This window comes from Salmo salar, chromosome 09 (assembly GCF_965601325.2).
Source record: "Salmo salar chromosome 09, fSalSal1, whole genome shotgun sequence".
In the NCBI taxonomy this organism is placed as follows: domain Eukaryota; kingdom Metazoa; phylum Chordata; class Actinopteri; order Salmoniformes; family Salmonidae; genus Salmo; species Salmo salar.
Window position 1 is genome coordinate 38,031,371 of NC_138299.1, and position 15,915 is coordinate 38,047,285.

At 41.5% G+C, this 15,915-nt stretch overlaps 2 protein-coding genes across 8 annotated transcripts in view; one reads left to right on the plus strand and one right to left on the minus strand.

Annotated features, from left to right (window-relative positions):
• The window catches only part of fut8a (fucosyltransferase 8a (alpha (1,6) fucosyltransferase)), a 188,161-nt gene extending 184,029 nt beyond the window's left edge, over nt 1–4,132 (minus strand). For all 7 annotated transcript variants that reach the window (XM_082955761.1, XM_045723619.2, XM_082955760.1 and 4 more), the window contains exon 1: nt 3,966–4,132. The gene's annotated coding sequence lies outside the window, so the exon portion shown is untranslated. The remainder of the gene's footprint in view (nt 1–3,965) is intronic.
• A 5,933-nt stretch (nt 4,133–10,065) lies between these two features.
• On the plus strand, nt 10,066–15,394 carry dnal1 (dynein, axonemal, light chain 1). The gene is given in 9 exon segments (NM_001141282.3): nt 10,066–10,114; nt 10,958–10,996; nt 11,127–11,236; nt 11,503–11,558; nt 11,694–11,749; nt 11,876–12,002; nt 14,023–14,163; nt 14,409–14,486; nt 14,591–15,394. Coding segments are annotated over 8 exon segments (579 nt in total). The 5' UTR covers nt 10,066–10,111; the 3' UTR covers nt 14,456–14,486; nt 14,591–15,394.
• Nucleotides 15,395–15,915: the final 521 nt, after the last annotated feature.

A 15,915-nucleotide genomic window follows, 5' to 3' on the forward strand; every position in this document is an offset into this window, starting at 1 on the left:
CCTACATATGCTGAGCACTTGTTGGCTGCTTTTCCTTCATTCTGCTGTCCAACTCATCTCAATTGGGTTGAGGTCGGGGGATTGTAGAGGCCAGGTCATCTGATGCAGCACTCTCCTTGGTCAAATAGCCCTTACATAGCCTGGAGGTGTATTTTGGGTCATTGTCCTGTTGAAAAACAAATGATAGTCCCACTAAGCACAAACCAGATGGGATGGCATATCGCTGCAGAATGCTGTGGTAGTTTTGGTGGTTAAGTGTGTCTTGAATTCTAAATAAATCACATGAAGTATCACCCACAAAGCACCCCCACACCATCACACCTCCTCCTCCATGCTTCACGGTGGGAACCACATGTGGAGATAATCCGTTCACCTACTCTGCGTCTCACAAAGACACGGCGGTTGGAACCAAAAATCTCCAATTTGGACTCATCAGACCTAAGGACAGATTTCCACTGGTCTAATGTCCATTGCTTGTGTTTCTTGGCCCAATCAAGTCTCTTCTTCGTATTGGTGTCCTTTAGTAGTGGTTTCTTTGCAGCATTTCGACCATGAAGGCCTGATTCACGCAGTCTCCTCTGAACAGTTGATGTTGAGATGTGTCGGTTACTTGAACTCTCTGAAGCATTTATTTGGGCTACAATCTGAGGTGCAGCTAACTCTAATGAACTTATCCTCTGCAGCAGAGGTAACTCTAGGTCTTCCTTTCCTGTGGCGGTCCTAATGAGAGCCAGTTTCATCATAGTGCTTGATGGTTTATGCGTCTGCACTTGCAGAAACGTTCAAAGTTCTTGACATGTTATGCATTGACTGACCTTCTTGTCTTAAAGTAATGATTGACTGTCGTTTCTCTTTGCTTATTTGAGCTGTTCGTGACATAATATGGACTAGGTCTTTTACCAAATAGGGCTATCTTCTGTATACCACCCCTACCTTGTCACAACACAACTGATTGGCTCAAACGCATTAAGAAGGAAAGACATTCCACAAATGTACTTTTAACAAGGCAACCCTGTTAATTGAAATGCATTCCAAGTGACTACCTCATGAAGCCGATTGAAAGAATGCCAAGAGTGTGCAAAGCTGTCATCAAGGCAAAGGTTGGCTACATTGAAGAATCTCAACTATGTGTTATTTCATAGTTTTGATGTCTTCACTATTATTCTATTATGAGTAGGTGTGTCCAAACTTTTGACTGGTACTGTACATAAATACATATTTACAAATATCTTCACATGGTGATGTTTGTATTAGTTAAAAACACATTTGAAAAATGACTATTTTAAATTCACAGTGTAAATTCTATCTATCTATCTATCTATCTATCTATCAATCATATAGCCTACCCCTATATACATTTTAGTAATTTATCAGGCGTTTAGCATAGCGACATGCAGTCACTATACAAATACAGGCAAGTGGAAATGGCTTTTCATTTGGAGGGCATGATCAAGTGTAGAGTTTGAAAGGAAATGATCCCAAATCTCAATAACATAAAAGCTTTTCTAGTATGGTCACAATGGGCAGTTGCTATTTCAACAAAGCACAAGATGAAGTTCCTGCATGCGTTGGGTAGCAGCAGATCACGTACATCAAGTGTGTTGTTACTGTTAGCTATACTTGACAGCCATTCCAAGGTCTAAGTTGCTGTTGGTCACTCCCTTCACAATCAAGCATTTTCAACAAGGACAGCCTGGGGTCAGTTCTGAACCATGTAATAAATGTGAAATATGATTAGTATAAAACGAGCATGACAAGCAGGGTCTTATTCAGTCTTCTATTGCCTACGAGACAAATTAAACTGGTCATGGAGTAGGCCAATGACAGGTGCTTTCAAGTGTAACCATTACTATGGTGTCCAGGATGTCCACTATACATACTGGGAAGAATTAAAATAAGGTGAAATGACCACACTGTTGTCTCTCAACCATTCACACCCTCTCTCTTTCCAGTGACTTGAATCTGTCAGATGATTGAAAAAAACTCAAATGTGAAAGAAATCTGAATCAGAATGTGGTGCAGCCTCTGGCATCATTGTGGTTTACTTAATTAATATAGTCTGTAATGGGGTAGAGTGAATAGTTACAGAAAATTAAAGATTTATGAATTGGCCAATTGTGCAATCACCCCAAACAGAGGACAGAACGAGACATTCACATTACATAGATCATTATTGTGGTACGCTTGGCAAAGCGGGACATTTGATTTAGCAGAACATCATCTCAATTCTCTGAAACAAATTAAGCTGTGAAATGCTATAATTTCTACATTTTGAAGCACATCAAAAATATGAAATGGTCAGAATTCTAGCATTAAATGCATTACACTAGCCTATATTAAAGGCCTATTACTAGCCTACGTTAAATGCCTAATACTAGCCTACATTAAAGGCCTAATACTAGCCTACATTAAAGGCCTAATACTAGCCTACATTAAAGGCCTATTACTAGCCTACATTAAAGACCTATTACTAGCCTACATTAAAGGCCTAATAATAGCCTACATGAAAAGCCTAATACTAGCCTACATTAAAGGCCTATTACTAGCCTACATTAAAGGCCTATTACTAGCCTACATTAAAGACCTATTACTAGCCTACATTAAAGGCCTAATACTAGCCTACATTAAAAGCCTAATACTAGCCTACATTAAAGGCCTATTACTAGCCTACATTAAAGGCCTATTACTAGCCTACATTAAAGGCCTAATACTACTTCATTATGGGCATACTACTCACACAGTAATGTGTCCGGATTGAAGAGTCATTCAATGGCTACTATCCCACAGATGGACCAGGCAAGTTGGCTGGGCTCCAGTCCCTAATTGCATGTTTACATCTCAAGATATCCTATTTCAGATCCACCAGCTGTGAGCCAGTTGACCATAACTGACCATAGGGTTTTCATTGAGTTCAAAGGTTAAGTCTGTTAGATGTGCACATGCAAATAGACCTATAGGCTTATCTATCTATTTTACTACAAGTCCTACTGTGGTATGTGGTAATAACACAGCGGCCAGGGAATGAAAACATGTGGAATGAAATAATCATGTAGTAGAGCATAGCATGATTACTGAGTTGGGTCCAAAACAAAATGTAACAATGAACACAGTATGGGAGAAACATTCTCAGCCACCAGCTATGACAACAAAAACACTAAGAACAGAATGTATGTGTGTGTGTGCGTGTGTGTTTGTGTGTGTGTGTGCGCGTGCGAACGAGCGTGTGTGTATCAGTTAACGTTCTGATTTTTGACGTACTAATAACAAATAGCAACATCAACATTAGGCGTATTACTCAACTCTAGTCTATGGTGGATCAACTGCACAAAGACAACTGAATGCGTATCAAAAATAAGTAGGTTAGGCTACTTTTCATCGGTTTCAACCAATGTCTAAAAAATAGCGGGGTGGCTCACGATCTGCTTTGACTCGACCCAGCAAGACGGACAAGGGAGCAGCGGCCGATGCAGGCTGACTTCACAAAATAACGGTCCAATATAACCACACAAAACATAAGCATTTCGTTTGTTTATAAGAAAGCTTCACAATACACTTGTCATTCTTGGTAAATGTGAGCGTTCTGTCAATACAGCATTATTCATTTAAAGACGTAAGATGGAGAAACGTCGCAGTTCATTGTCCCTGGATGGTGATTGAATTGTATTTCTCATACCTAATCAAATGTTAATTAACATAACCATTATATGCACAATGTAGCAAAACTGAACGAATTCCTCTCCGAAAACTTCCTGTGCATGAATGACTTTCATAAGGAAGATGCGAATTCTAACGGAACCTCGTCCGACAACTCCTTAGTGTAAATCCGTGTCCGCTATTTTGTTACCTCTCGGCTGCGGTCTAAGCAGGCAAATAGCAACAGGCCAGGGATGGAGGGAGAAAGGAGACGGCGCAGACACCAATTCCTATTCGTTTTCTGCATCACACAATATAAGACATTGGCTTACCTGGCTTTATCTCATTGAGCTTGCGTTTCTTCAAGGTCTATATTCTGCCTGACCATGATGCTTTGAGTTGTAAACTGTCTGAAGACTGAAGGCGGAAACAGGAACTGGGTAGGAGCAGGACTGCTGCGCGCCTGACGAGTAGTCACTCCGCTATGCTTGGCTTCTAATGAGGAGACTCGAATTGACACAGAGCCCCATTGCGCATGCTTGCGTCAATTCAATGACCGGTTCGATCTGCTCACACTCCATCCAGTCTTCTGGACTAGGCGACAATGATGCGTCGTCATTAAAAAATCGGAACCTTTTGAACTATATTGTGTTCTACTCTTTTTATATGAGGCTATTTGGTATTACCAGAATATACGTTGAAATTGAACAGCTCAAATTGAACAGCTCAACAAACAGGTGTCTTAATTATATCTATTTGTGAGGCTCTGAAAAATCTGAAGATAGTGTGTAAATCATACATTTCAATATCTGTGGAAAGGGTTCTACATGGAACCCAAAACTGTTGGAACCAAAAGGGTTCTACCTGAAACCAACAAGGGTTCTTCAAAGGGTAATCCTATGGGGCAGCCGATGAACCCTTTTAGGGTCCCCTTTTTGAAAAAAAAAATTCTAAGTGTGTTCAGGTATGCAGGAGTAGGACTAGGACTAGGTTATTTCAGGAGCTATAAAAGTTAATGATATCCCAGACTTAGAAAGAGTGGGTGGCAGGTGGGTACATATGTCATGGCATCTGTTTAGCATACTGTCTAGGAAACAGACGCTTTATTGGCTAACGAACATTTCCCTGACATTAAGCTGACACTGTCCAAACAACCATTATGTTATAGTCCCTTTATGATATGCAAATCAGTTGGACAGACTCATTTCCCTAATACCTGCCCTAAGATAATATTTCTAGCAGCAGCACACTGTGCCTGTAATCATAAAGTACCTCAGATTACTCAGAGTACTGGTATAGGATCAGTTTTGCCTTTTACATCATAATGAATAAAGACTATATGGATAGGGAGGATCCAATCTTAGACCAGACACTACTACTCTGAGACACTTTTTTAATATGGGCCGTGAACCGCAGCCATATATAAACCCTGGTAAATTAGAAACGCTCAATGTTCTATGCTTGCCAGCAATGCAGTTTTGTTAAAGAATCTTGATTGTTGTCACGATCGTCAAAAGGAGCGGACCGAGGCGCAACGTGTGTATAGTTCCACATATTTTATTTCAAAGTGAAAATTAACAAAAACAACAAAGAATCAACGAACGTCCAGTACAGAGCGCACTAAGGCACTAACTGAAAACAATATCCCACAACACAGGTGGGAACAATGGGCAACCTAAGTATGATCCCCAATTAGAGACAACGATAATCAGCTGCCTCTAATTGGGAACCATACAAATACCAACATAGAAATAGAAACGCTAGAAACCCCCCCTAGTCACGCTCTTACCTATACACCATAGAGAACCCAGAGGGCTCTCTATGGTTAGGGCGTGACCATTGTTTGGCAACGGTACACCTGGAGGAAGCTAGCCAAATAACCTATAGGCCTGTTACTCTAGTATACACTAGATAGCATAGCCACAGAAAGGTCTTGTTTTCATAAACCAACAATGTTGTGCTAGTTCCATCCAGTGGTAATAACGTTGTAATACAGTCATTGTTAAGAAGGCCAGGGTTTCAAACTTTTCGTGCAAGTTGTCATAGTGCATGAAATGTAAAAGAAAAATGTTTTAAGTGAATGGCCAATGTATTGACAAAATGCATTTTCACAGATTAAATGTTAATGTTCAAAATGAAAGATACTAAACTGAAAGAAGCTTTTATAAGTAAACAAACCATCAAAATAAATACAACATTGTTACATATGAAACCACTAATATCCTCCTGATCAGAATGGGATACAAATGTGTCACGCCTGCTCCTGCTTTTCACCCCTGGCACTCAAGGGCGCCAGGTTCCCCAGCATTACGCACTCCTGCATCCATCATTACACACACCTGCCTTCCCCTGTCACACACATCCACCTGGACTCAATCACCTCTGTCATTAACTCCCCTATATCTGTCTGTTCCCCCGCTCTGTTCCCCGCTTCAGCATCGTTTGTTGAATGTTGTTATTTTGTCCGTGTGCTGACGCTGTGCCTGTCTTGTTTCATGTCTGTTCCTTATTAAATGTTGACTCCCTGGACCTGCTTCTCATCTCCGGTGTCGGTCTTTACACAAATGTATATTTTTGGGGAGGGGCGTGGTAAGACACCGGAAGGAAGTCCGATGATGTGAAAACATAAGAATGTCACTGTCAAGATCAGATATTCGTCTCCTGAGTATTCACCTAACACCTTCGTTCGAGGTGTACTCACCTTCGCTACAAACGAAATAATATGACTTGTAGGTCTTCATGGTCTCTTGAGAACCTTGATGATCTCTAAATGGAGTCAGACGGCAGTGGTGAGGGCTCTGAGGTTGAGCCAGTCCAGGATGAAGTGGGCCTACCTGTGGCTACAGGTGTAGTGAAGACTTCCAACATTTGCCCTGAAAATCCTACCAGAGATGATTTTGGGTCCTGCTTTATGGCCGACCCATACATTGTGTTGGGTTGGCTGAATGAAAAACTGGGAATGGTTATATCTGTGAAAGTGTCGAGAAGTGACATTTTTGAGTATCTGCCTCCAGTAGGAAGCAGACGGTCTGCGTCACATGGCTTGGGGCTTAACCTGTGGTGTGCTTTTCTCTCCGGAGCAGGGGGGGTGCTAAAAGGGGTGATCAGTGTGGTAGCGTTGAGGGTAGAGGTGGCTCAAATGAAAAGGAATATTCCTAGTGTTTGTGACGCACGCCGTTTGCTGAGACACAATGGTGAGACTGAGAATACCTTGTCTGTTGGCCTAGAGTAGGATCAGATCAAATAAAATCTAATTGTATTAGTCACATGCGCCGAAAACAACGTGTAGACCTTACAGTGGAGTGCTGACTTAGAAGCCCATAACCAACAATGCAGTTTAAAAAATATGAATAAGAATAAGAAATAAAAGAAACAAGTAATAAAGAGAAGCAGTAAAATAACAATAGGGAGACTATATACAGGGGGTACAGAGTCAATGTGCGGGGGCACCGGTTAGTTGAGGTAATATGTACATGTAGGTAGAGTTATTAAAGTGACTATGAATAGATAATAACAGAGAGTAGCAGTGGCGTAAAAGAGGGGGTGGGGTGGGGGAAGGGCAATGCACATAGTCTGGGTAGCCATTTGATTAGATGTTCAGGAGTCTTATGGCTTGGGGGTAGAAGCTGTTTAGAAGCCTCTTGGACCTAGACTTGGCACTCCGGTACAGCTAGATGGCAGGAAGCTTGGCCCCAGTGATGTACTGGGCCGTACGCACTACCCTCTGTTGTGCCTTACGGTTGGAGGCTGCGCAGTTGTCATACCAGGCAGTGATGCAGACAGTCAGGATGGTGCAGCTGTAGAACCTTTTGAGGATGTGAGGACCCATGCCAAATCTTTTCAGTCTCCTGAGGGGGAATGCCCTCTTCACGACTGTCTTGGTGTGCTTGGACCATGTTAGTTTGTTGGTGATGTGGACACCAAGGGACTTGAAGCTCTCAACCTGCTCCACTACAGCCCCATCGATAAGAATGGGGGCGTGCTCGGTCCTTCTTTTCCTGTAGTCCACAATCATCTCCTTTGTCTTGATCACGTTGAGGGAGAGGTTGTTGTCCTGGCACCACACGGCCAGGTCTCTGACCTCCTCCCTATAGGCTATCTCGTTGTTGTCTGTGACCAGGCCTACCATTGTTGTGTCATCGGCAAACTTAATGATGTTGTTGGAGTCGTGCCTGGCCGTGCAGTCATGCGTGAACACGGAGTACAGGAGGGGACTGAGCAGGCACCCCTGAGGGGCCCCTGTGTTGAAGATCAGCATGTCGGATGTGTTGTTACCTACCCTCACCACCTGGGCGGCCCGTCAGTAAGTCAAGGATCCAGTTGCAGAGGAAGATGTTTAGTCCCAGGGTCCTTAGCTTATTGATAAGCTTTGAGGGCGCTATGGTGTTGAACGCTGAGCTGTAGTCAATGAATAGCATTCTCACATAGGTGTTCCTTTTTCCCAGGTGGGAAAGGGCAGTGTGGAGTGCAATAGAGATTGCATCATCTGTGGATCTGTTTGGGCGGTATGCAACTTGGAGTGGGTCTAGGGTTTCTGGGATAATGCTGTTGATGTGAGCCATGACCAGCCTTTCAAAGCACTTCATGGCTAAAGATGTGAGGGCTAAGGGTCGGTAGTTGTTTAGGCAGGTTACTTTAGTGTTCTTGGGCACAGGGACTATGGTGGTCTGCGTAAAACATGTTGGTATTAGAGACTCGGACATGGAGAGGATGAAAATGTCAGTGAAGAGACTTGCCAGTTGGTCAGCGCATGCTCGCAGCACACATCCTGGTAATCCATCTGGCCCTGTGGCCTTGTAAATGTTGACCTGTTTAAAGGTCTTACTTACATCAACTGCAGAGAGCGTGATCACCCAGTCGTGCAGAACAGCTGGTGCTCTCATGCATGTTTCAGTGTTATTTGTTTCGAAGCGAGCATAGAAGTAGTTTAGGTCGTCTGGTAGGCACGTGTCACTGGGTAGCTCTCGGCTGTGCTTCCTTTTGTAGTCTGTAATAGTTTGCAAGTCCTGCCACATCCGACGAGCGACGGAGGATGTGTAGTACGATTCGATCTTAGTCCTGTATTGACACGCTGCCTGTTTGAGCTACCACTCCTTGAAAGCAGCAGCTCTAGCTTTTAGCTCGGTGCGGATATTGCCTGTAATCCATGGCTTCTGGTTGGGGTATGTATGTACGGTCGCTGTGGGGATGACGTCGTCGATGCAATTATTGATGAAGCCAATGACTGATTTGGTGTACTCCTCAATGCCATTGGAAGAATCCCAGAACATTTTCCAGTCTGTGCTAGCAAAACAGTCCTGTAGCTTAGCATCTGCTTCATCTGACCACTTTTTTATTGACTGAGCCACTGGTGCTTCCTGCTTTAATATTAGCTTGTAAGCAGGAATCAGGAGGATAGAATTATGGTCAGATTTTCCAAATGGAGGGCGAGGGAGAGCTTTGTAAGCGTATCTGTGTGTGGAGTAAAAGTGGTCTGGAGTTTGTTTCTCTCTGGTTGCATATGTAACATGCTGATAGAAATGTAGTAAAATGGATTTGAGTTTCCCTGCATTAAAGTCCCCGGCCACTAGGAGAGCCGCCTCTGGATGAACGTTTTCCTGTTTGCTTATTGCACACCAGTATTTCTACTTGCACATTCTCAACTGCACTCTATCACTCCAGTGTTAATTGCTAAATTGTAATTACTTCGCCACTATGGCCTATTTATTGCCTTACCTCCTTACTTCATTTGTACACACTGTATACAGATTTTCCTATTGTGTTATTGACTGTACGTTTGTTTATCCCATGTGTAACTCTGTGTTGTTGTTTTTTTCGCACTGCTTTGCTTTATCTTGGCCAGGTCGCATTTGTGGCCTACCTGGTTAATATAAAGGTGAAAAAAATATATATATATTTGCGGAATACAGCTCATTGAGTGTGATCTTAGTGCCAGCATCGGTCTGTGGTGGTATGTAGACAGCTACGAAAAATACTGATGAAAACTCTCTAGGTAGATAGTGTGGTGAAGCATAAGATATTACAGTTTTTAATGTCCCGATGGTAATCTTCCTCGTACGTCGTGGATTTTATTTTCCAATGATTGCATGTTAGCTAGTAGAATGGAAGGCAGTGTTTTTTGTTGTTGTTGATCGCCTACGAATTCTCAGTAGGCAGCCCGATCTCCGTGGAATAGTGGTAAGGTTTTAATGGGTGCAGTGTTAGTTGGTAGGACACATTTTCACAAAGTTTAAAGATATAACATAACAGTTAGCTGATACACAGCCAATACAGTAGGTGGCGGCATGCACTTATAACATTTGTTTGTTGACCGCCATAAAACCAAAGAAAAAGAAGAAGGAAAAAGAAGAGAAGAAGAAAAAGAAGAAGAGGCGGAGGGTATAGGTAGGGGGCGTGGGAAAGATGTTGCTCGAGCTCCTGCACATGCGTCGTGACTTGTGAAGCTTCAGTCTGTGTCATAGCAACCGGAGAGGACAACATGGTGAGTTGTTTGGCTCCTAAAATGCGTTATGAATGTCGTTTATCAGTAACTTGCTAGCCTGAAAGATTATTTTGCATTTAAAAAAATTCACCAAAACAATGTTAACGTTGTAGCTATAGTACTATTAAATGTTTGCTAGCTACTGCCATAAACACGAACGACGCACGAATCTCAGCCCCATCTAAGGCGTTAACTTTATCTAGCTGAACGACGTTAGCTAATGTTAACCTGGGAAAGGGCTAAAAGGACACGCCTGACGCCCAAACCGATATTTCGATTCATAATTTATATTAAAAAAATGTGGGTTAGGGTCAGTGTTAGGTTATTACGTTTAAGCGTTAGCTGTGTCCATGTAGTCTCTCCCGTAACCTGTCTGCTAGGAACTAGGAAATAGCAATCATTCTCCAGCCGTGATCTTGTGAATGTAACATAACGTTAATATATTATGCATCAGTTTGATAGCTTGTTAGTATGAAGATTAACTCGTGTGAAGATGGCTAGCCAGCTACTGTTAACGTTAGCTAGCTTGCTACCTAACGTTAGCTATTCACGTTAGCTAAAGACACTCAACTAACGTTAAGGTGCTATGTTCAGTTTACGTTAGCGTTGCTATGATCTGAATGATTGATTTGTGCATGATTCGATTATATAACTGACAGCTGTTTGTCAGTGGTAGCATTTATTACATTAAAATAAGCTAGGCATAACGCTGTTGTAAACGTATCTAATGCAAAGGCCAGTCATAGCTGCAACAGTATAGCTGCACGATTAGCTGATGGATTTGCATGACTACTGACTGAGATTTTATCAGTTGAACTAGAAGTTTGAATTATTGTTTCACAGGCAAAACCAACAACCATAAAAGAAGCCCTTGTGAAATGGGTAAGTGCATCAGAGCTCTCTCTTAGCCTGGTCACAGATAAGTTCTGTTTGTGCTGTTTTTTTAACTCTCATGGCAATGGCCAATAGGATTTGACATTACGGCACAAAAGACCTTGTGTGATTTCAACAGGAGGAGAAGGCAGGAGAGAAGGTGGGGGAGGCGAAAGCAGTCAAGCTGTATGGTCAGATTCCTCCTATTGAGAAGATGGATGCTTCTCTCTCCACCCTCATCAACTGCGAGTGAGTGAAACCTTATTCCTCTTAATTCTGAGACCTAATTTCATAGTACAAGGATGGTAAGTCAATATGGGAATATCTGGTGCTCTATTCATTCATAAATCTGATTCTCCTTTGTGAAACTTTATCCAGCTTCGGTCTGAAACCTATTTTAATAGATCAAGGGTGGTCACACACACAAACACACTCTCTATACGAATGTTATGCTGCTGTTCTTTTCTTCTATAAATCCGATTCTCCACTTCCTGTCACTGTGTTCTTCTGAACAGGAAATTGTCCCTGTCTACAAACTGCATTGAGAAAATTGCCAACTTGAATGGCCTCAGTGAGTATGCGTCACACTGATGTGTCTTCATGGAAACAACACTTCAACTAGGGCCTGTAATGTAAACGGAGAGAAGGTGTAAAATGTGTAATCATTTAAAAAGCTGAGACGTGATGCCTTTTCTCTATCTCACAGAAAACCTACGGATATTATCACTAGGGCGGAACAACATCAAAAATCTAAACGGACTGGTGATTATGGCATTTTTGTGATCTACTATATTACTTGTTACTATGTTGTAATCTTAGCCCAAGAATGTTCTTGCATAGGATTAGGAAATTAAATGTTTACTCAACTTGAACTGTCTGTCTCTGCAGGAGGCTGTTGGTGACACGCTAGAGGAACTGTGGATTTCCTACAACCTGATAGAGAAGCTCAAAGGAATTCATGTTATGAAGAAGCTCAAGGTCCTCTACATGTCTAACAACCTGGTCAAGGATTGGGGTAGGCATTGGTTTCATTTCCATGGGCCAAGAGTGTGCCATGCTGCCCTATGTACATAGTCATGGAACACTGGTCACTTGAATAATGTTTACATACAGTTGAAGTTGGAAGTTTACATACACTTAGGTTGGAGTCATTAAAACTAGTTTTTCAACCACTCCACAAATTTCTTGTTAACAAACTATAGTTTTGGCAAGTCGGTTAGGACATCTACTTTGAGCATGACACAACTCATTTTTCCCAACAATTGTTTACAAACAGATTATTTCACTTATAATTCACTGTATCACAATTCCAGTGGGTCAGAAGTTTACATACACTTAGTTGACTGTGCCTTTAAACAGCTTGGAAAATTCCAGAAAATGATGTCATGGCTTTAGAAGATTCTGTTAGGCTAATTGACATAATTTGAGTGAATTGGGGTGTACCTGTGGATGTATTTCAAGGCCTACCTTCAAACTCAGTGCCACTTTGCTTGACATCATGGGATAATCCAAAGAAATCAGCCAAGACCTCAGAAAAATAATTGTAGACCTCCACAAGTCTGGTTCATCCTTGGGAGCAATTTACAAATGCCTGAAGGTACCACGTTCATCTGTACAAACAATAGTACGCAAGTATAAACACCATGGGACCACGCAGCTGTCATACCACTCAGGAAGGAGACGCGTTCTGTCTCCCGGTGATGAATGTACTTTGGTGCAAAAATTGCAAATCAATCACAGAACAACAGCAAAGGACTTTTTGAAGATGCTTGAGGAAACGGGTACAAAAGCATCTATATCCACAGTAAAACGAGTCCTATATCGACATAGCCTGAAAGGCCACTCAGCAAGCAAGAAGCCACTGCTCCAAAACCGACATAAAAAAGCCAGACTACGGTTTGCAACTGCACATGGGGACAAAGATTGTACTTTTTGGAGAAATGTCCTCTGGTCTGATGAAACAAAAATATGACTGTTTGGCCATAATGACCATCGTTATGTTTGGAGGAAAAAGGGGGAGGCTTGCAAGTCGAAGAACACCATCCCAACCATGAAGCGTGGGGGTGCTTTGAGGAATGTAAATTATGTGAACATCTCAAGACATCAGTCAGGAAGTTAAAGCTTGGTCGCAAATGGGTCTTCCAAATGGACAATGACCCCAAGCATACTTCCAAAGTTGTGGCAAAATGGCTTAAGGACAACAAAGTCAAGGTATCGGAGTGGCCATCACAAAGCCCTGACCTCAACCCTATAGAAAATTTGTGGGAAGAACTGAAAAAGCGTTTGCAAGCAAGGATGCCTACAAACCTGACTCAGTTACACCAGCTCTGTCAGGGGGAATGGGCCAAAATTCACCCAACTTATTGTGGGAAGGCTACCCAAAACGGTTGAGCCAAGTTAAACAATTTAAAGGCAATGCTACACTCAATTAGTATTTGGTATGTAAACTTCTGACCCACTGGGAATGTGATGAAAGAAATAAAAGCTGAAATAAATCATTCTCTACTATTATTCTGACATTTCACATTCTTAAAATAAAGTGGTGATCCTAACTGACCTAAGACAGGGAATTTTTACTCTGATTAAATGTCAGGAATTGTGAAAAACTGAGTTTAAATGTATTTGGCTAAGGTGTATTTAAGCTTCTGACTTCAACTGTACTATTTATATATCTACTGCTGTACTAAATTTGTGATTATATTTTACATTTTTTATTATTGTGTGTTGATATTTACTGCATTGATCGATAGGAACTAGGAACATAAGCATTTCGCTGCACCAACCATAACACCTGCTAAACTGTGTACGTGACTAATAAAATGTGATTTGATTTTGATGTTAGCTACACTACACTGTTTGTGGTTGCATGCACAGTCACTTCTGTGTTGTGGACGGTGGAGAAAATGCCCCACCTCAGAAAATTGTACCATGGGAATAAGAGTGGTAATATCCTCATTATCATGCCTGCCTCATGAATAGTCAATTATGATAACATGTTTGATGGTCGCCATTACAACTGTGGTTTTCCATTACAGCTGAGTTCCTGAAGCTAGCTGACCTTCCATCCTTAGTGGACATGGTGTTTGTTGGAAACCCTCTGGAGGAGAAATACTCAGCTGAGGGGAACTGGCTAGAAGAGGCCACCAAGAGGCTGCCCAAGCTGAAGAAACTAGATGGTAAGACTGTCCACCTCCTATTTGTTTTCTCTAATAGGATGCTATATTCCTAGGACTGTATTGATGTCATCCTAAGCTACTTACTATCGGGCTTATCCAAACTACACTATTTTGAGCCAATCTTCAGATAGTGTGGCTCCGTATAGAACAACCTGCTGTCATTTCACATTGCTTATTTCAGTAGTTTTTGCTATTGATGTGTCAACAATCCTAACAGCTTTGGTCTCCATCTCTTTCCTGTTTAGGGAACCCAGTGATCAAGGCGGATGATGACGACGAGGGAGACAGTTAACCCATTCCATTTCATCTCTTACAGTTTACAGGTTGTTGTTTTTAAAATATTTTTATTGAAATGGTTTCTATACCAGCATCATTGAGAATCAATCCACCAGGCAATATCCTATTATCTTATTTGTTCTCTTTTTAGATGTTGAATAAGCTCATTCCACTGGTTGGGAGATGACCTCTCATAGAAGCACATTGCTGAAACTTTTACGGCTCCATGGATGTCATGAAATAAAAAGTAATACGAAAGAGGTAGTAAAGTTAATGTTTGATGTCATGTATGTATGTCACTGTTGCACATATGAAACAGCCTCCTCTGAGGTAACTACACAAACATTATAAAAGGTACATTCACATTGGTCTTGTCCATCAGCCAGCTCTCTAGACTGGGGACAAGATTACATTCCCATTGGTCTTGTCCATCAGCTGGCTCTCTAGCCTGGGGACAAGGTCACAGTCCCATTCGTGAGCAAGACATTTTGTATTTATTTTTAAGCAACCAACCAAGGCAGGCTATGTGCATGTTGATGCCCTGCTCCAAAAAGCACATTTACATTTTTGTATGGGTGCTGATGGTCTTATTTTCACACGATTCCTGACTCACACTCGGCTTGCATGCATAAAGGACGTTAGTTTCGGACCTGTATGCAGCCTTCAAGGAGGAATATGAGGTTGCACACAAAACGGGGTGAAGGCCAGGGGAGAACAATTTTTGAAGTATTTTCTGTGCATGGATGAATACTGTATTTTAAAAAGATGGAAGAAGAACTAAATAAATATATATATATGTAGCTCTAGTCTTGGCTAATAGTACATTCTTTTTCTTACATTTGTATATTATTAGGCATGTTTTGTATAAAATGAATATACTGAGATGTTTATGATTTTTTTAAATGGCATTTTAAATGTTGAAATTTGGTATGTTGCATTAAAAACTATTGAAGTCATGTTTTGTGGTGTTCTATGGGGTTCTTTCATGAGCGCATTATAAATATGTACATACACTATTATTTGACAAGACAATGGCATAATACATTCATTTACATTTACATTACATTACATTCAGGCATAAACAAACAATAAGTAGGTCTACTCTTGTTATTGCAGTGTTCATATCACATCTATGAAATCTAGCTGCAGTCCACCCACAAAAGTGGTTTTGGTCCAGCTGTCCAGCACAGTAGCTAAATATACTGATAAATATAAACACAACAATTTTACTGAGTCACAGTTCATATAAGGAAGTCAGTTAAACAAAATAAATGTATTAGGCCCTAATCTATGTATTTCACATGACTGCAAACACAGATATTCATCTGTTGGTCACAGATACTGTACCTTAAAAATAGGTTGGGGTGTGAATCAGAAAACCAGTCAGTGCGAATCAACTCCTTTGCATAGTTGATCAGCCTGTTGATTGTGGCCTGTGGAATCAGTGTTGCCAACTTAGCGACTTTGTCGCTCTAT